Raw genomic sequence first — 21,491 nt, forward strand, 5'->3', positions numbered from 1 at the left:
CAGCCTTGATATGGTTATTTTTCTTTTGCTGTCTTTATTCCGATGAAAGTAAGGAGGCAAGTTGATTATTTTTACGAAGTTTGAGTTAAATCAGTCCTCTACTTGACCCATCTTTGTTCTCACAGTCACAAACGGAAATACCTAAAAAAAGAAAATTGGGCGAGGTGCACGTCAGGCTACGCCAGTGTTTCTAAAACTTTTTTTGCCTTCCCTACTTTGGAGGTAGGAAAGGGTTCCGAGCCCCACCTGTCCTCAATCGCCCCAACAACATGGTAATCAACTAGCCTTCAAGTTTAACTGTTGAAATTTTTTTAATCACATCATATTTTAAAACATTACAACATTAAAACACCTCCAATAGAGAAAATAAACGTGCAAATTTATTATCACTTTTGCATGAAATAAAACTTTGTGACCAAATTTCCTCCCGTTTGTCACACCCCACTTGTAATGTTCCTATTCCCCACCAGTGGGGCCCGCCCCACACTTTGAGAAATGCTGGGCGTTGACCTTACGCATGACTATAAATTGGACTTAAAGGGCTCGTTATAGTTGTGCGTAGGTCCTACTGCATACCCACGACGGCGTAGGTTCCGCGCTGGTTTTTATATATACTTTTGCGTTGTTGTCCGCGTCGACGTGCATACACAAGCGCAGACTGCTGGTAGGCATTATCCACACGTGTTAGCACAGTAGCAGCGCAACTGACAATGAAGAAGCAGCTTGGCAAGTTAACCAACAAACAAAGAAGAAAAATCAACTTGTTGTGAGTGTTGTGAAAGTAAATAAACAGCCACTAATGTTGCAGTTTGAGTTGAATCACTCCTCAACTTGGTCCATCTTTGTTCTCACTGTCGCAAACGGAAATACCTATGACGCAGTTTTTTTACCTGACGGGAGGGTTTCTAGTGGACCAATCACAGCACTTGCTGTCCGCGTAGAACTGACGGGCTGTTAAAAATTTGGCGAGGTGCACGTCAGGCTATGCAGAGATAACCTACGGCGTAGACCTTATGCACGACTATAAATTGGACTTAAAGGGATAGTTCGGCCAAAAACGATATTAAACCCATGATTTACTCACCCCCAAGCTGTCTGAGTTGCATATGTCCATCGTTTTTCAGACAAACACATTTTCGGATATTTTAGAAAATATTTTAGATCTTTCTGTTGATTAAATGTAATGTTACGGGGTCCAGCGACCTTCAAAAAAAGTGCGTCCATCCTTCTCTCGTCAGTTACTGGAGTGGACGGTACTCATTTGTTTATGACAACCAGATTTAGAAACGCCTCATCGAATGAGACGAGCGACACACAGCGAGAAAGTCGCTGGTGGTCTCAACGAGTCTTTACTGTGACTCTTAAGCTGTTAACACTGGGGATCAAAGTGAGCAGAAGTCATTCTGTTTTACTGAGAGTTTACATTGACATGAGCATCGTATTCCACGTCCGGTGTGGGGCTAGTGACTCGAGTTTGTCAGTTGCCAAAAATATTAGTAGTGAAGACGATGGAGCTTGTGTTACATCTAGTGTGAAATACTGTAGTAGAGTTTTGTCATAGTGGAGATTTTAATGTTTGAGAAGTAGGGCTGCACGATATTGAAGAAGAAATGTGATATGCAAAAGCTTGCTAGATAATACGATATGCGATTACAATAATACTTTGTTTATAAAATCAATTAGAATTTTATTAAAATATATTTTGATAAACTGAAATTATATAACCAACATGCGCATCACTTTTTATTTTAAATAAAGCATTTTCTCTCTCGCCAGTATCTGCCATCTGCATCAACCTAAAACTTTTGACTATACATGACTAAATGAAAAATCATTTAGATATTGCATACTATTGCTGTGTGTATTGCGATATGGACATTAGCGGTATATCTCGCAGCCCTATTGGGAAGTTTAACAAGCTATGCTATTAATAATAGCGATATAGTTAGGTTTGAATCCAGACATAGACCATTGCTGTCTTGGTCCAAGCGTTCATTTAAGGCCAAGCCAGCGTCCTCCCGTCTTAACTAGGTTAGCGCGTTTGCCATGTACAATAAATCACAGCAGTTCTTTCCACGTTAAACAGCGAAACCGTTTCCGGGACAGAAAATGATTTTGCCACCGTCTGAATTCCAAATCTGTGTTTGCCCATTACGTGCTATTATTTATCAGGTTGGGCACACACACACACCTTGGTGATGGGGTAGCAGCCATTTTGAGGTCTCCGTGCTCCGCATCAGATGCTGCAAACAGGAAAGGCTTAATCTAGCCAATTGAGCGGGTGGTTGATCAGAGGGGCTGCATGAGAACAGGCAGATTTGGGAGGTGGGCCAGATTCAGAGGGTGGGGGAGGGTGTAAGGGGTGGCAGAGCGAAGATGGGCGCAAACCCCTGCTCTTTCATGATAAGTGATGCGCCTTAGGACGAATCGCACGGGAAACTTGGGAAATTAAGAGGATTCATCGCTACTCTTGCGTGAAGGAATCCGTATGAGCATTCAAATATCACTCCGGCTTGTGCGCTGGTAAAACAAGGCACCTTTTACCTTCTCCGGGCAGGGGATGCGATGCCACCGGTGCATTGGTCGGGGAGGTGGGGCGGCGGGTTACGTCAGCCGAATGAATTGTCATGATGCAGATCATGCGTGAAATGAGCTGCGGATTCTATCGTGCGGTCGAAAACAGACGCATTATTAACACTTTCTTTTAGTTGGTGTGTTTTATTAATCAGTTTTATGTAGTTGGGTCTTTCTCTCTATGTGTGTGTGTGTGTGTATGGGTTCAGAAGGTTTCAGAATGTGATGGTGTTTGCAGTGGGGGCAAAAGGAGGAGGACATTTTTGTGCTCGCAGTGATCTGATCGACAGGCAGCAGTGGCGTGTGCATAAAGAAAATGGTGTGCCGGTGGGGGGATGGGCAGAGGGGAATTAAGGGTTGGCATTATGACAGGGTAGCGTGTCAGGAGAGTGCTGCTGTCTTTTTTCCTCCATTTCGTTTTCTTCTTAATCTTGGTCCCAGCTTCGCCTTTCGTCCACCCTGACGCCTGACTCTGACCCCCCACCCGCTGATGAAGATCATGTGCATTGCATACGTTGCGATCAGTTTTAAAAAAAGCACGAAAAAGAAGTTTGTGGTCGTCGCTACCTTTAAGGGGCCCCCAGAAAGTGAGCGTGTGTGTTTATTTTTACAACGCAGGGAGGAAAAAAGAAATACTTTTTTTGGAAGGGGGGAGGGGTGGGGAGCAAGAAGGGAGGGGTCAGTTTTTTGCTCGGCTTTGTGGTGTGTGGCACAGCTGTATTAGACGGGCACAAAGTGAGTCTTGTGTTGGTATGGGCCATGAAACCACACGCGGATTGTTCTTCTTAGCCTTTTCTTATAGGCCCGTTCCTTACCTAGCAAAGAAACTCTTGAGTAGTTTTTAATTTACGCTACCTTACGATGCGAGCTTGTACGGAAGATTTATATGTAAAATGACAATTTAAATTTTTGTTGCTTAAAGTTACGTTTTTTTGTTTGTTTGTTTTCTTTTTAAAGGGTGCGGGGGGATGTCCTAGGTTCAGTTTGGTTGTTGATCTAAGTGATATCTTACCACCGTGGATCTCTTCACTCTCACACACCATTTTGGTTTTCTTGCTATCTCTCTGTTGCCTTTTCTCTCTCTTTTCTTTTCATCTCCGATCTGCTGCTGTGTTGGCTGGCGTTGTGCCCAAAGCAGTGAGTCTTTCGTGGAGTGCGCGTGTGCAGGTTTCTGGGGAGGAGGGAGGGGGGTGGCCGGGGTGTGTGTGTGTGCGTCGATATGCAAAAGGGGGGGTTGGATAAAGGAGGGGTGGGCCGAGTAAAGAGAGTCTGGTTTTTGTAGCAGCTGACTGAAACAGTCATTATATTATGTAAAGGGGGACGGGAGGGTGACGGTGTGGGGGGGGGTCAGGGTGACGCGCAGTACACGGACGCTCCGATTGGTTGGCTGGTGCCATTGTTGGTTATGTGCATGCTTGTGCGTTCATGGCTCACGCACTCCCTCGTTCTTCTTTCTTACTGTCTCAGTCACTTGCTCTTTTTTTTCTCGCTCACTCTTTATTCTTTCTTCCCCTCTTTTCTTTCGAACGCACTAATTCTCGCACTCGTGCATGGTGGGTGGTTAGTAAGGCTGGGCGATATAGGTAACAAAAATCTTGTTTTGCTTGTGGCAATATTTTTTGAGTTTTGCTTTGAATTTTTTTCAATCAGAGGAGCCATCATTTCAATCGAAGAGCCATTGTTGCTGAATAGATTCACAATGTAAGCGCTACAACGCATCAAAAACCCAGACAAAATAATTAATGGACATTTTAACACGATTTTTATTTAAATCAACATGGAAACAGCTGATTTTTTTTTAGTAAAAATTTGGAGATTCAAACAAAATCTATTTGGTTCTAAATCAATGTATTGGAATCAATTTTTTTTAAGTGATTTTACAGAAATAAATTGCATTTAATAGTCTTATTATTGTAAAATTCACAATGTTACTTAAAGGATTAGTCCATTTTCTTAAAAAAAAATCCAGATAATTTACTCAACCACCATGTCATCCAAAATTCTGATGTCTTTCTTTGTTCAGTCAAGAAGAAATTGTGTTTTTTGAGGAAAACATTCCAGGATTTTTCTTATTTTAATGGACCCCAAAATGTAACAGTTTAAAATTGAAGTTTCAACAGAGTTTCAAAGGACTCTAAATGGTCCCAAACGAGGCATAAAGGTCTTATCTAGCGAAACGATTGTCATTTTTTGACAAGAAAAATAAAAAATATGCACTTTTAAACCACAACTTTTCATCTATCTGCGGTCCTGTGACGCGCAAGCGCGACCTCACGCAATACGTCATCACGTCAAGAGGTCACGGTTGACATATGCGAAACTACGCCCCAGTGTTTACAAGTGTGAAGAAAGAGGGCCGTTCCGACGTTGTTGTATGTGGAATGATACTAATGAATGTCTTTGTGTCAGTTTATTGTTTAAAATGGTACACAAATGTACGTTTCATATATGTAACACGTCATGGCATTACGCAATTACTTGAGGTTGCGCTGACGGGTCACATGACCGGAGATGGACGAGAAATTGAGGTTTAAAAGTACTTTTTTTCTTGTCAAAAATGACCATCGTTTCGCTAGATAAGAACCTCATTTGGGATAATTTAGAGTGCTTTGAAACTCCATTGAAACTGTAATTTTAAACTGTTACGTGTTGGTGTCCATTAAAGTCCATTAAAATGACAAAAATCCTGGAATGCTTTCCTCAAAAAACAAAATTTCTTCTCGACTGAACAAAGAAAAACATTTTGGATGACATGGTGGTGAGTAAATTATCAGGATTTTTTTTTTAAAAATGGACTAATCCTTTAATTGTATATAATGGTTAATAAAGGTGTCCGTTTTATGTTCTTATATTCTTAAAGCTTAATTCATAGTCTTTGATTTAAAGGATGTGCTCAGGATATGCAATCCGCTGTTCAAACCATAGCGCATAACGCTCAAACTGAATCTGAAGAGTATTCCCAAAGAATGTAACGCATGTTTTTAAGTTCATGAGTCTGGGGTGGCTCTCGTATCAACATACTGATATAACAGTACAGCACATGAGATTAAATTATGTCAGAGGATAGTTACGTGTAAATGAGAGCGAATGATGACACGAGAAATAATGGGATGATAAAGAGATGAAGTCATCAGGGGACCAATTACGGCTCAATTTAATTTGTAATTGGGGATGTCCCTGCAATAAGGCATTTTAAGACCAGTCAGTTGTGGGTCTCGGGAGCTTAATTGGGTTTAAGAATAACTACAGTACTGTGTGTTTCATATAAACTACATCTGAACATGACTAGAAGACCGCTTGGCCCCCCCGATGACGATACTATAAATATGTCATACTGCCACTGCTCAACTACCGAATTTTGTGTTTTGAAATATAATTGTGCTGCATATTATCTCATTACTGAGGATAATGAGGAATATATCTTGGTATAATGACAAAGTAAAAGACATTTTCTCAAAGATATCGCTGTATCCAGAGAAGTCCAAAAGGCAACTTATGTGAGATGTCCTTCGTCGTGGGTCACCGGAGGTTACTGAAACCAGAAATGTGGTTACCAGTTGTGTCACCTGTCCGGTTTGTGAATACTTTTATCTCGCCCACATGCGCGCACATACTTGAAAAGCCTTTTCTCTTAATATCGTGGCTCATCAAGGTCACAATGGCTGCACAGCCATATACAGTACTGGTCGTGATTAGTCATGTCTACCAGAGGAAAGGATGGAAAGGTCTAAGCTTTTCATGAGCTGAAACTATTAATTCGAGAATTAAAATTCACCATTTCTGAAAACGGTGACATTTGTATCAGGGCTGCTGTCATGTCTAAAAGAGCATCTTTTGTCAGTCTCTCTCTCTCTCTGTACGGCTGCCATCATCTTTGTTGTCTATTAGTGCAGTAGGGTAGTACCACGCTGCTTTTCTCCCGACTGATACGTGTGTCCACACACCTTTGATCGCAGCTACCGTCCAGTGCATCGCATTAAACACAAAATCCATTGCTTGAAGATGGACTAAAATCAAAGGCAAGACCTCCTATGGCAAATGTTTGAATTCTTGATGACCTCAAACAGTGATGGGAGCACAGAGGTGTCAGAAATGAACCATGAAAGGTCTTTCTTCGAAATTTAAGGAAATTCAGCTTTTATTTTCTTTGTTTCGTATGAAGCTGCTAATGCTGTAAAAATCTGATGACTTGTCGAGTGTTAATTTTAGACACTGCATATAGAATATACTCACACAAGCCAGGTGCGATACGCAGGTAAAAAATCTTTGGTGAGTAAATAAGCCATTGTAGTTATTATATATCCCTTAAATCTGTCAGAGAGGTTTCATATGAAAGATATGCAAACTGTGTATTAAACAAATTTGTGTGGCATCTTAAAATAACACTCTTTCCTTTGTGAAACTTGGAAAATTGACCCTAATAGCTTTTTCGAAGATAGCTGGTTTTTCTATGTGCAGTGAGGCATCACATTTTATTTAGCTGTAGACCAATATATCGCCGTGGCCATGTTCAAACCTGTTTTGATGCTAAGCTTCATGCCACCATCTAAGCACGTAATGCACAATAAATGTTTTACCAATTTTCTGTATGTCGCTCTTTTAACCCATTACTGAGCACTGTTCTGAGCAGGACACCTAAGTTTACTTCAAAAATTTTCATGTAAATGTTAATCTATCACGACAAACTATTTATTGTTAGAAAGGTCTAAGAATGTAGTTTTTATATTTCAAAACCTTCAGAACCGTACTTTCCGCACTATAAGCCGCACCAGAATATAAGCCGCATCATTCAAAATGCGTCATTAAGATGAAATAAAATGTATAAGTCACAGTTGACTGTCGCGTTTATTTAGAAAATGATGTCACAAAGTCCAAGCCGAAGAACAAACATTTAATCTGGAAAGGCAAGTTATTCAACTAAACAACAGCAGACAGAACAGCAGGCTGAATAGATGTCTGTATGTTATAGTAATATTATCAGTTATTTAAAGGGACTGTAAGTATGATTTTAAGTGTTTTATTAATCAAAATCAATGTCTTTATTCATGAATATGTCCTCGTTGGTGTCAAATGACCTCTGCCAGTGATCCGACTTTTCTTTGTAAGCTTAGAATGTCTCCTCTTTACTTAAATTGAACGGGTAAGTCCAAGGAGGCATCCATATCGTTCCGCCATGTTGATAATCTATAATAGCAGAGAGGGACAAAAAGCACTAGCCTACCAACGCATTTCCACAACGCGTTTTCATTCAGAACACGTGAACCAGCTGCAATGGACAAGGAGATCAGTGATCACATAACGGATACCGTATTTACAACACGCATTTGGAAAAGCGAGGCGCTAGAGAGCACTGTTCATTTGAATGCAAAAAACAATTTCACCACTAGATGGGGGTAAATCCTACTTATTGCCCCTTTAAACAGAACTTACCTGAAAGGTTGAATAGGCTAAATTAACCGAACAAGCCAACTAGCGTGTTCGCATACTGACTTACAAGGCGCACCTGACTATAAGACGCAGCACCAGCCAAGTTATGAAAAAAACGCGGCTTATAGACCGAAAAATACAGTAAAAAATAATGCAGTAACTGTAATTTAGTCATTTGTGACAAGAGTATGCAGCAAACCAACAAAAACCTCAGTTTTTTGATAATTTTATGTATTAAAAATAATACTTATTGCATTTTTTATTTATTACAAATAAATGTAAACTGCTATAAAATAAAAAAATATATTTTCACTTCCAGACACTTCTGTAAAAACATTAGTGTCGTCTTTAAAACAAGACCAAAATGATTTATATTCATTTAAAGGTGTACACCACCTTTTCATCACCCCCCCCCTCAAAAAGGGCTGCACCAGTTAAAGGGTTAATGTAATTAAATTTGTGTTGTATCAGCCTCACTGTTTTCTCAATATCGGCTGTTAACAGAAATATGTCGAGCACTAATTTATTTAACAAAGTCAACAAAACGCACATATTTAGTACAAAAATAACATGGTGTCATTTACTTTTTGTAATAAGTGCCGTTTCTACTGGGACAGAGCGTTGCTTCAATATGTTGCTCCTGAATGATGCGCATCTGTGCTGTCTGTCACAAATAGACGAGGAGTGAGCACCTAAATAATTTTTATTTTAATTAGGACAAAAACATATTTGATGATAAATAATCCTGTTTCGTGGCCAATTAATTTTTTTTCATTTACACCGTTGGCATTTGTGCTTGGATTCTGAAACAAACGTGAATCTGCGCAAGACGTGCGTCTGTGTGCGCGTGCGTATGTTATAGAGACATTAGTGCTGGACGACACCTTATAATATTCTACCTTTAGACTGCAGCTATGAGAGGAATACAAATGCATCAGACACATAAAGAGGTTCAACCACAAACAATAGCCTGCATAGAGTCCGCACATTCACTGTCCAGACACTCCCTGCGTGTGTGTGTGTGTGTGTGTGTGCGCGTGTGCATGCGTGTGTGTGTGTGTGTGTGTGTGTGTGTGTGTGTGAGAGAGAAAAAGAAAGAGGGAGGGGGAAAGCCTTTCTCTGCCCTCTGGGCATGAAGGGTCCGCCCAAGCGTACCTAACTAATAAAGACGAGCAAACTCGCACATAATCATTTAGATCCGTCGTATGTGGCACATGCTGAAACCTTTGTGTGTACACACAATCAGATTTTCATTTAAACATGTTTGCCCCCCCTGGTCCATGTGTGAGCTTCACATTGGAGTTTACATGCGCACACACATACACGGGGTGACTCAATCTGGCTGTACATTGGCTGTTGGACTCCTGTGTGGTGTGTTGTGCTTTTGTCCAGAGGGGAGTGCGGGAAGTTATTGGCTGACTGTGAGAATGCAGCAGTAAGGATTGGCTCGTCTGGGGCTTCAGTAAACGAATGTCAATGGTGGTCCGGTAACACGCGTACAGTTTTATAGACTAGTCGTAACATTGGACATCCACTGAGAATTTGATGCTGTTGTGATGTGTTGAATATTCCATCATAATGTTTCGAGAAACATGTGAACGGCGTCTCTTGGGGTTTACTGTCTCTTTGTGAGACGGTGCTTTTTAATCAGTCTGCTGCACTACTGTTTCCTCTCACTGTCTCCTAGAACAGACCTGCTTTGTTTCAAAACCGAAATTGATGCTGGAGCTGTGGCCTAGTATAGTGCTTGGCGCACGTGCTCTGATGGTACCTGGTGACGAGTTCGAATGCGGATTGCATCATTTCCCGAATATTTTCCCATCGTTTCATGTCCTCTCTTTACTCTTGAATTGTTTAAAAACATCAACCTACATGTTCACTTGTTGTTGTGGAAACTCTGTTCAGTTGTGCAGCTGAATGTGAAGTAAGGATACCCTCTCAACTAGCAATCCAAGAAAATTCCTGTAGTCAAACCATGAAAGTTACAGCGATTTGTATGTAATGATTATGTAATTTATCAATTAAGGTTGGAAAGGCCTTGCTTCTTGAATACTGTAGTCCACGGCCTCAGCACAAGGCTGACTAATGGCTCTGTTAAGTCTGGGGGCGTGTGAGAAGCGGATCGTGGTGGATCTCTCTCGTTCGTTCTTTCTTTCATTCTTTCTTTTTCTCTTTTACTGTAAAATAATTGAGTGATTTGAGCATTGGTATCAAGCTGTGTCATTTGTACCAATTCCTGAATCATGAATTCACCTTAGGGAATCTGTATGAACATTTTCATCATAAGGACCACAAATAGTTCAGGCTGTGATTCTAATCAGTTGGTAAGATTGTGTGTTATGCCTGAAACCGTTAACGTAGCCTCATGCTGCTTGCACAAAAATAACGAATTATTGTCGCTGTGTGTCGTCCTCTTTCAATGAGGTCATTAGGAGGCGTTTTTAATTCTGGTCTTTTAACAAACTTTAAACAAATAAGTAACCGTCCTTTCGGTAAATGATTAAAAACTGATGCAGTTAACTCCACTGCTTTAAGGTACATTCAGATTATAAGTGACTGTGTGTCGCTCGTCTCTTTTAAAAGAGGGGTTTTTACATCTGGGTTCATAAACAAATAAGTACCATCCACTCCAGTAGCTGACAAGGTTACGAACGGATGACGAACTCCAGAAGCACCTCCGGCGACCCGAGTTCGAATCGGTCCTTTGCCGATCCCGTACCCCTCTTTACACGCTATACTTTTCTGTCATCTCTTAATTACTGTCTATCAAATAAAGGCAAAATGGCTCAAAAAGATGCATTAAAAAAACTTGTTGCGAGATTGAACACTCCCCATTCAGTCGCCAACGGTCACTGCCGCTCGTATCGCCGGAAGTCGCCAAGCTTCCATTGAAATGAATGAGATCGCATCCCTCTGCTAGTTGCTGCTAGTCTGAATGCAGCTTTAAGCCGCCTTTCCACTGCACACGACAAACGACGGCCGATAAGCCAGAAGTCATTCATTTCCTATGGAGAGTCACAAAGGGGTTGCGTGAGGTGCCGACCATCTGCGGATGCGTAAATATCGGATCCGTTTTGAGCGTTGGATCTGTTAAAAATTTGAACCGCATGCGATATGCCGACCGGAAGTTATGATTTTCATTGTATTTCATATCTGGAATGAGCTTCTCTCCCATATACGATTAAACTGAAAATTCATTACGACTGCCACTAGGGGGAGAACTCTGACTGTCGTTTCCGTATGTCGTGTGCAGTGGAAAGGCGGCTTCACTCTCACTGGGAGTCGCTCCCGAAAATTGCTCGTCATTTGCAAGTGTGAACTGTTCTCAACTTTGCTGCGTTGCTGGACATGCCCCCTTTCTGTCACCAACGGTCACTAGCTAAAAGATTTGCACACAACTTTAGCACTACTTTCTAAATGCGAAACGTAATTTTGATGTCTCGTGACAAGTCATTCCAAAATTCATGGCGACGGGGGTGTTTTCATACGGCACCGCACAAACCAAAATGCAGTTAACATCAAAATACTGCCATAGCGACTCGAACATACAGAGCAGTTGATTCCCGAATCGCTCTCATGGTATTTTGATGTCATGCGCTTTTTGGCTGTTAGGACGCCACTTGAAGTCGAACACATCTCTACTGTTTCCAACCAAACATGCTTAAAGAATGATCATGTGACTTTAGCACGTCAGATGATCTGTATTAAAAAAACACCCTAACCAAACGTAAAAACTTTTAGCGATCAGTGTTGGGGGTAACACATTACAAGTAACGTGCCTTAAATAATAATATTACTTTTCTGAAGTAATGAGTAAAGTAACACATTACTTTATTAATGTACACATTAATATTTGAGTTACTTTTTTAAAGCCTTAGCCAAGTAAGAAAAAGTATTGCAAAAGTAACGCAAGTATTTCTTTCCATGAAAAGTAACGCAATTCGTTACTTTTTTTTGTGGAGCAACTTAATACTGTAATGCATTACTTTTAAAAGTAACTTTCCCCAACACTGTTAGCGATTTATAGATGGTTTCAACAGACGCACACATGCTGGCACCTGAACCGAAGTAAACTTCCAGTCTGTATTTATTTATTGGTCTAGCTAGTGACTTAACTGATCTCTGAAACACATACCTTGTCGAAAATAAAATGTTTTGGTTTGCTAAAGACAAAGGGAGGTGACGAGCATGGATCACAACTGTGCAGAGAGGTTTTGCAGCCAGGCAACAATTCAAGGACCTGTAGCTAACATTGTAGCTCAGTGTAGTATACTTGTAGTGTAGTTGATACGTGACGCGTTAGATATGATATGGGAACGAAGGTAATTTACTTGTCATTTATTTGTCATTTATGTTGCTGCTGATACCGTCTATATGGGAGTTTATGAGAAATTGTTGTTGGTTTTAGGCTCATTTTCATGTCTCCATTTCAATTTGCACAATTTAAAGTGTAATGGAAAATTGCAATGTTTCCATTTGAAATAAACATAGTCGCGTTGCTCCGCCGTTGCCAGTGTGCACGCAGCTTCATCCAGATACTGGGTGTCATCTTGACAGTTGCAATTTAATACTTACAAATAAAGTAATTACAAATATGCCAAGTTAATATAATTTTGATTATAACAGAAACAGTTAGTTTGTCGTCACTGAAGGTTTGCATTTGTTAGAAACAAGCAAATAAATTTTTTTTAGTCTCTTTTAGTGATTTACTCGGGACATGTAGTTTCACATTGGTGTCCTGATCATCTTGTCTGCCTGTACATTATTCCTGATCTCGTGTCTCTCTCTGCGTTGACAGGATGGAGCGGATGTCTGAGGAGGCGTTGAGGCTGAACCTGCTGAAGCGGGGTCTGGAGGCGCCGGATGAGCGGGAGGAGGCCCTTGCCAAGCGCCTTAAGATGGAGGGTCACGAGGCCATGGAAAGGCTGAAGATGCTAGCCTTGCTTAAACGAAAAGATCTTGCTGCCTTGGAGGGGGCGGCGGTGGCAGCGGCCATGGCAGAGGGCAAAGGCCCCGGTGGAAGTCAGGGGCTGATGGGAGCCGTGGCCTACGAGGAGAAAATGAACGGAAGCTTGAGAGTCGGGGGCCATGGGGGCCCCAGCAAGAATGGGAAAGAAAACATAGTGGATGAACCAGTCGACATGAGCGCAAGAAGAAGGTGAGAGATAGAACCATATTAAAGTAGGGTGTTACGGTTTAAATGTGTTCATCTTAATAGTAATTTTGTGATCTTCAGTGAAATAGTTAGGGAGCGACGCACTCCATCACCAGACGTCATCATCTTATCAGACAATGAGGCGTCCAGCCCCAGGAGCACGCCATACCCTGAGGAAAAACATCATCAGGCAAACTTAGAGATGTTCAAGGTACATCCCACAGAGTTGGAGATCTTTAATTGGTTACATTTATGCATTTGCCTATAACTTTTGGCAGTGGTAACGGTGCTCCACCAGTAAAGCTCCACCAGTTTACCCACCCATAAACATCTTGAGTCAGTCTCGTGAGCTTGTGTATGTGTGTGTTCTGCAGGGGAAGACCGGCGATGAGCGGCAGCAGATGATCAAAGCTCTCCGAGAGGAGCTCAGGCTGGAGGAGGCCAAGCTGGTGCTCCTGAAAAAACTGAGACAGAGCCAGATGCAGAAAGAGAATGTGGTGCAGAAGGTCAGTATCATCCTCATTTATAGCATTTTATTACACCTGATGCCAGCTGAGTTAGTAACTTGACTTGCAGCGCTGTGCATTGGATACTAAAGGAAAAGCTAACCCCAATATAATCACCATCACATTTGTCATTCCAAACCCGTATGCAGTGTTCCCACGGGTCCTTGAAAGTTTGTGAATCTGTGGGAATGATTCCTACCAAAAAGCTTTTTTGCATAATTGTGTTTGACACATGAAAACTGGTCTCTGGTTATGTATGTAACTGTTGTTTCCTGAGAAGGGAACGAGACGCTGCGGCTCCCTTGCCATACTTCCTCCGTCCCTGTAACGCTGTCTTTGGCAATATTTTAGATAGCAATATACTTCCTGGCTCCCGCGTCACCCTGTCTTTGTCGTTAAGCCTCACCATTGGTTGAATTTGATATACACATTCAGACGCACTTACCCCTGGATGCGTCCCCAAATTGTCACCGCAGTGACGCAGCGCGAGTTCCATCGAAAGGGAACTGTAACAATGTCTCTTAAAAAGTAACACAATCTCACTTGAAATGTGTCCCCACATTTAGTCCTTGAATATGAGGGTATTGGACCTGGAATGTCCTTGAAAGCTCCTTGATTTTGAAGTTAACTAAGTTGTGGGAACCCTTCGTATGACTTTATTTCTTTTTTGGAAGACAAAGGAGACATTTTGAAAGACTATTACAGTTAATGGGGACTTGGATCTGATCTGGATCTGTTATTTAAAATAAAAGATTTCACCCTTAACTGATAGGCCCACCCCAAACACACATCATTGGGAAACCAGCCTATGGTTTGCTTGTAGTTATTTTTACAATCAAACTTAAATACAAGAGCATTTTTTTGCATAGAAAAAATAACAGTGTAACTAAATGTTGACAGTAGCTAAAGCAAGCAGTCATTCCATGATTGTGGTCCATAAGTGAGTCATCTTTAGTAATTACAGTTTTGGATACGTCGTGCAGTCTCTTCTCCAAATCTGGCTGCGTTTTCAATGCCACATCTACACTGCAGCTCCTACAGCATGTTCACCTTCACTGTTTTAGCACCAAGCAAAATAACCTCCTCTCTGTCCAGCTGAGTGTTATATTAATGCCAGGAAAAACTGTTGAGGTAAATCGTTCTGCTGTTGAAAGGACGCTAGTCGCTAGCGGGGTGAAATAGGGTAACGTAGAGAGAGATAGGCAGCCGTAACCTCACAGATACCGTATCGCGGCTCCGTGCGATGTTTGCCCATGTACAGTGGCATTGAGATGTTTTGTTACTGGGTCTCATCTCAGCATCTCTCCAGATACAGCAACAGCCCATAAACACTCACTCATGTCTGACGTTGAAGTGCTACAACCCACTCAGCATGTGTGATGTTTGTTTGCACTCCAACTGGTGGATGAAAATTGTTGAATTGGTGTAGACTTTTCTGAGGGTGAAACGATAACAAATAAGAGCGTTATTAGCGATAAATGTTTTTAAGGCCATCATGGGCTACTCCTTATAATGCCACCGGATGGACTCCAAATTCTTAAAGCACATGCATTCATTTATTTAGATTTTTTTTGGTTGAAAACCGACGCCTTCATGTGGTGGATTCACCCAGGTTTGTTTTGACAGATTGACTTGACACCCTCTTTAACCTGTTGTTCCCCCACTCAGGTGCCAGTGGTCCAGAATGCCCCATCTTCGGTGCAGCCGTCACCCATGCACAGCTCTCAGGGGCTGGGTAAACTACCGGTACGGCCAGGCATGCACTCATCTGAGCCTCAGAATCTGCGCACTGCACAGGTGCATTACATTTACTTTTTATGCATTTAGTAGGCACTTTTATACATTCATTCAATCTATACATATCACCCTACTGCTTTTCTTTGTTCTGAAAATGCATGCAAAAAGCTTTCTGTGTGTTATTTCTTATCAATTCTATAGGAAAATGTTCCCTAATTTGTTATTTCCTGCACAGGAATACATCATCGTTTTGCTCTTTTGTATATATAAGACAGAACATGTCAGAGCCTGCTGCTGGTTGCCATGGGAGCAGCACCTTAAGCTCAAGCATAACTGTATAGATTGGTACCAGTTACCATTTTTAATTACGGTCCATCTGTTGAGTACTAACAAAAGCTTTGCTGTCAACAAAGTAAAATCTGATCTGTAGTGTCTGCCGACATCTAGTGGCCATACAGCGCATTGCACATTTATATCAATCGTTGTCTTTTTCTCCTAGGGCCACACAGTAATCAGGTCGGCTGCCAATGCATCTTTGCCTCCCATGATGATGTCACAGCGGGTTATCGCGCCCAATCCTGCCCAGCTTCAGGGTCAGAGATTGCCCTCCAAGCCTGGCATGGGCCGATCCTCCACAGGTGGTTTGGGTAACGCAGTGAGCTATCAGCAGGTACGGACACAATTCGACTTTAACTCATTAAACTCTTACTGCAAGCTCTTGATTTGTTTAAAAATGTGATATTATTTGACATTGGATTTTTAAATCGGTTATGTAATATAGCTCAGATTTGATTTCGTAAAGTTAATGTGTTTTGGGTGTTGCTGGGACACATTTGTATTTGTTTATTAGGTTATAGATTATTTTCATGATGCTTTCATTGAATGCTGGGGATAGGGCTGGGCTTCTTGTAAATAATCATTTTTACAAGGCTTTTATGTTTAGGTTCAGTAAATTCACTTTAATGGCAATTAAAAGGTTATTAGTCAGTAATTGAAATGCCTTATTTTTACCAATTTGACTTTAGTAATATCATTTATTTTTAACCAAACTACTATGAAAAGTATTCAAATCACTGAATCAGTATTAACTGAATGATAAAAGCTTAAAATCATTGAAAATTTATTGGATATAAATAAACATTTCCCTCCCGACACTAGGGCTGGGCAAAAAAATCGATTTTTTCGAATAACTTTTTTTTTTTACGTCGTCGATTCAAAATCGATTCCCAAAGGCCACGAATCGATTTTTTTTTTTATGAAATAACCTGATCCTGTTTGATCAAGGAATGCGACTGTTATGACTTTTTTCAGCATACATTTTTCATCTGCATCAAAATTGTATTGTATTTAACATGAAAATTAGAGATGGATTCAAAATAAAAGAGTTTAATATACAGGTTTGTGGCTCTTAATTTTTTTTTTATTAATTACCCACTTGTAAAGTTATGTTCACTATTCTTTTTTATAAATATAGTATTTGTATTTGAGCCATTGAGTCGAATCAAGAATCGAGCATAAAAATCGATTTGATAGCTTGTGAATCGAATCGATCTGGAACATCTGAATCGATACCCAGCTCTACCCGACACATAGTACATGTGAGAAAAAAAACATGTAGCTAGCCTACTGGCACATTATTAAGTCCTTTTAATTGCCAAATATTAAAAACCATGCATGAAAATTCATAATATACAGCCTAACAAAGGCAATAAACGTGAAAAATTTGGTTGCTAATGGTTTGCTTTGTGTGATACAGGCTGCCAGCCAGCAGGTGGGGGTCTCGCAGCGTTCAGGTTCCTCTGCTATCTACATGAACCTGGCACACATGCAGGCAGCAGGAGCTGGCGTTGGGGTGAGTGTGAGTGGTGTGGGTGCCGTCAGCCCCTCCACCCTATCCAGTGCCTCCAGCGTCGCTTCGTTGAACGACCAGGCCAGCAGCCAAGCAGCTGCTAAACTGGCCCTGCGTAAGCAGCTTGAAAAGACCCTGTTGGAAATACCTCCACCTAAACCTCCGGCACCCCTGCTGCACTTCCTACCCTCCGCTGCCAACTCTGAGTTCATCTATATGGTGGGCCTGGAGGAGGTGGTGCAGAGCGTCATTGATAGTCAGGGTAAGAACTGGAGAAAGAAACTGCACTCATGACAAACACGTGACTGATTCGATGTCCTTTACACAAAAAGTCATCCTACATAATGTAAACAATGCATAATCGTGATATCTTTAAAGGATTAGTCCATTTTCTTTAGAAGAGTCCAGATGGTTTACTCAACACCATGTCATCGAAAATGTTGATTTCTTGCTTTGTTCAGTCGAGAAGAAATTATGTTTTTTGAGGAAAACATTCCAGGATTTTTCTCATTTTAATGGACTTTAATGGACCCCAACACGTAACTGTTTAAAATTGCAGTTTCAACGTAGTTTCAAAGGACTCTAAACGATCCCAAACAAGGCATAAGGGTCTTATCTAGTGAAACGATTGTCATTTTTGACTAGAAAAATAAAAAAATATGCACTTTTAAACCACAACTTCTCGTCTATCTCCGATCCTGTGACCTCACACAATACATCATCACGTCAAGAGGTCACGGATGACGTATGCGAAACTCCGCCCCAGTGTTTACAAGTGTGGAGAAAGAGGACCGTTCAGACGTTGTTGTATGTCAAAAGATACTAATTAATGTCTTTGTCAGTTTATTGTTTAAAATGGTCTGCAAATGTGCGTTTCATATATGTAACACCTGACCTTTTCACGGTATTACGCAATTGCGTGAGGTCGCACTGGCGAAATGCATTTTTTATTTATCTTGTCAAAAATGACAATCGTTTCGCTAGATAAGACCCTTATGCCTTGTTTGGGATCGTTTAGAGTCCTTTGAAACTCTGCTGAATCTGCAATTTTAAACTGCATTAAAACTGTTAAGTGTTGGGGTCCATCAAAGTCCATTAAAATTAGAAAAATCCTGGAATGTTTTCCTCAAAAAACACAATTTCTTCTCAACCGAACAAAGAAAGACATCAACATCCTGGATGACATGGTGGTGAGCAAACTATCTGGAATTTTTTTAGAAAATGGACTAATCCTTTAAAAAATGACTGAATAAGGCCATGTCAAATATTAAAATTTAACTTTGATGCATCTGATCTCACAATTGATTGAAACTTTACCCTGGATTTCACAGACAGGGTGTCACCAAGTAAAGCCTTTTACTCCCAATTTAAGTTCAGTTTTGTTTGTGCCATACTGAAAGTTGAATCAGTTCATCTTTATGGCAGTTTTTACACTCAAATGTGAAAATAAATTCACAATGCGCCTTATAAGCAAACAGCTGATGTCTCCAACCCTATTTTTAGGTTTTGAATGTGAATTTCTCACCTAATTTGGTTTGTCTCTTCTTTCTGTCTACCGTTACTCAGGTAAAATGCGAGGGTCACTGCCAAACGTGGAGCCGTTCTTCTGTGCTCAGTGCAGGACCGACTTCACTCCACACTGGAAGCAGGAAAAAAGCGGACGCATCCTCTGCGAGCAGTGTATGACGTCCAATCAGAAGAAGGCCCTGAAGGCCGAGCACACCAATAGGCTGAAGAATGCTTTTGTTAAAGCTTTGCAGCAAGAACAGGTGCGTTTTGACTCCAGTTTGATGCCGTCACCTTTTGAATCGGTTTATTTTTTTTAGTCTTCAAATGGTAGAGCATTGCATTAACAGCACAAACGTCATGGGTTTAATCCCAGGCAACATGCATATTGATACAAATGTAGTTTGTAACGAACTCCAAGACTCTTTGGATTGAAGCATTTGCCAAATGTGTAAATGTACTCTTGTCCTTTCAGGAAATTGAGCAAAGGTTGCAGCAGCAGACTGCTCTGTCCCCCAGCTCGGCTCAGACTGTGCCTAGCGTGAGCAAAGGGGAGACTATGATTCGACACCATGCCCTCAGACAGGTGCCCACTTTAACACGCTCATTGCATATAGACACACAGTGCAATTGCTATAATGTTTTATTCCTTCGTTTAAGTTAGTCCCCAATAGTTCACAGCGAGCAATTCCAGAAAAATCATATTAAGGGGTGTAATGAAATTTAACACTTATCTCTCTCTCGGCAGACTCCTCAGCCACAGGCTTCTCTGCAGCGGGGTCTGTCCAGCTCGGCGCGAGGTGTCCTGTCTAACTTTGCCCAGGCCTCTCAGCTCTCTGTGGCTAGCGGGCTGCTGGGTATGACAAGCAAACGCTGTGGTGGAAGCAGCAGTACCAGCAGCAGCAGTCGGGCCCAGCATGACAACCGCAGGCAGATCTACAATATTCCTGGTGAGAGGATGTTTGTAAGATTTTAACATTTAAACTACAAGCAGCCTGGGGAAGAGGTGACAATTATGAAATACATTTTTTATTAGATCCTTAACAGATGCTTTCGGACCCCAAGTAAAGTCCAGTGTGCTGCAATTGTATGCTATAGCAACATATGGATGTACAGTGAGGAAAATAAGTATTTGAACAACCTGCTATTAAGTTCTCCCCCTTCATGGAGGGGTCTGAAATTGTCATCGTAGGTGCATGTCCACTGTGAGAGACATAATCTAAAAAACATCCAGAAATCACAATGTAGGATTTTTTAACTATTTATTTGTATGATACAGCTGCAAATAAGTATTTGAACACCTGAGAAAGTCAATGTTAATATTTGGCCTTTGTTTGCAATTACAGAGGTCAAACGTTTCCTGTAGTTTTTCACCAGGTTTGCACATACTGCAGGAGGGATTTTGGCCCACTCCTCCACACAGATCTTCTCTAGATCAGTCAGGTTTCTGGCCTGTCGCTGAGAAACACAGAGTTTAAGGTCCCTCCAAAGATTCTCTATTGGGTTCAGGTCTGGAGACTGGCTAGACCATGCCAGAACCTTGATATGCTTCTTACAGAGCAACTCCTTTGTTATCCTGGCTGTGTGCTTCGGGTCATTGTCATGTTGGAAGACCCAGCCTCGACCCATCTTCAATGCTCTAACTGAGGGAAGGAGTTTTTTCCCCAAAATCTCGCAATACGTGGCCTGGATATTCTCTCCTTAATACAGTGCAGTCAGTCACCCTGTCCCATGTGCAGAAAAACACCACCAAAGCATGCCGCTACCACCCCCATGTTCACAGTAGGGATGGTGTTCTTGGGATGGTACTCATCAGTCTTCTTCCTCCAAACGCGTTTAGTGGAATCATGACTAAAAAGTTCTATTTTGGTCTCATCTGACTACATGACTTTCTCCCATGACTCCTCTGGATTATCCAAATGGTCATTGGTAAACTTAAGATGGGCCTGGACATGTGCTGGTTTAAGCAGGGGAATCTTCGTGCCATGCATGATTTCAAACCATGACGTCTTAGTGTATTACCAACAGTAACCTTGGAAACGGTGGTCCCAGCTCTTTTCAGGTCATTGACCAACTCCTCCCGTCTAGTTCTGGGCTGATTTCTCACCTTTCTTAGCATCATTAAGACCCCACGAGGTGAGATCTTGCATGGAGCCCAAAGTCCAAGAGAGATTGACAGTCATGTTTAGCTTCTTCCATTTTCTAATGATTGCTCCAACAGTGGACCTTTTTTTACCAAGCTGCTTGGCAGTTTCCCCGTAGCCCTTTCCAGCCTTGGGGAGGTGTACAATTTTATCTCTAGTGTCTTTGGACAGCTCTTTGGTATTCGCCATGTTAGTAGTTGGATTATTACTGATTGTATGGGATTGACAGGTGTCTTTATGCAGCTAACAACCTCAAACAGGTGCATTTAATTTAGGATAATAAATGGGGTGGAGGTGGACATTTTAAAGGCAGACTAACAGGTCTATGAGGGTCAGAATTCTAGCTGATAGACAGGTGTTCAAATAATTATTTGCAGCTGTATTATACAAATAAATAAGTTAAAAAATCCTATTTTCTGGATTTTTTTAAAGATTATGTCTCTCACAGTGGACATGCACCTACGATGACAAATTCAGACCCCTCCATGATTTCTAAGTGGGATAACTTGCAAAATAGCAGGGTGTTCAAATACTTATTTTCCTCACTGTATGCATTTACTGTAATTTTTTAAGCCCAAACAAGACCCTTATTT

At 41.3% G+C, this 21,491-nt stretch overlaps 1 protein-coding gene across 3 annotated transcripts in view; it reads left to right on the forward strand.

The window, feature by feature from the left end:
- The window catches only part of gatad2b (GATA zinc finger domain containing 2B), a 44,711-nt gene that overhangs the window by 18,895 nt on the left and 4,325 nt on the right, over positions 1-21,491 (forward strand). For 2 of the 3 annotated variants that reach the window (XM_073858291.1, XM_073858292.1), the window contains exons 2-10: positions 12,800-13,159; positions 13,238-13,367; positions 13,531-13,662; positions 15,331-15,459; positions 15,899-16,069; positions 17,156-17,510; positions 18,815-19,017; positions 19,230-19,340; positions 19,503-19,704. In XM_073858291.1, coding sequence (XP_073714392.1) covers positions 12,801-13,159; positions 13,238-13,367; positions 13,531-13,662; positions 15,331-15,459; positions 15,899-16,069; positions 17,156-17,510; positions 18,815-19,017; positions 19,230-19,340; positions 19,503-19,704 — 1,792 coding nt within the window. In that variant the 5' untranslated portion in view covers position 12,800. Of the gene's footprint in view, positions 1-2,473; positions 2,524-12,799; positions 13,160-13,237; positions 13,368-13,530; positions 13,663-15,330; positions 15,460-15,898; positions 16,070-17,155; positions 17,511-18,814; positions 19,018-19,229; positions 19,341-19,502; positions 19,705-21,491 lie in introns of those variants that run through there. The other variant, XM_055219493.2, reaches the window with a different exon arrangement.

Source organism: Misgurnus anguillicaudatus, chromosome 20 (assembly GCF_027580225.2).
Source record: "Misgurnus anguillicaudatus chromosome 20, ASM2758022v2, whole genome shotgun sequence".
NCBI lineage: Eukaryota > Metazoa > Chordata > Actinopteri > Cypriniformes > Cobitidae > Misgurnus > Misgurnus anguillicaudatus.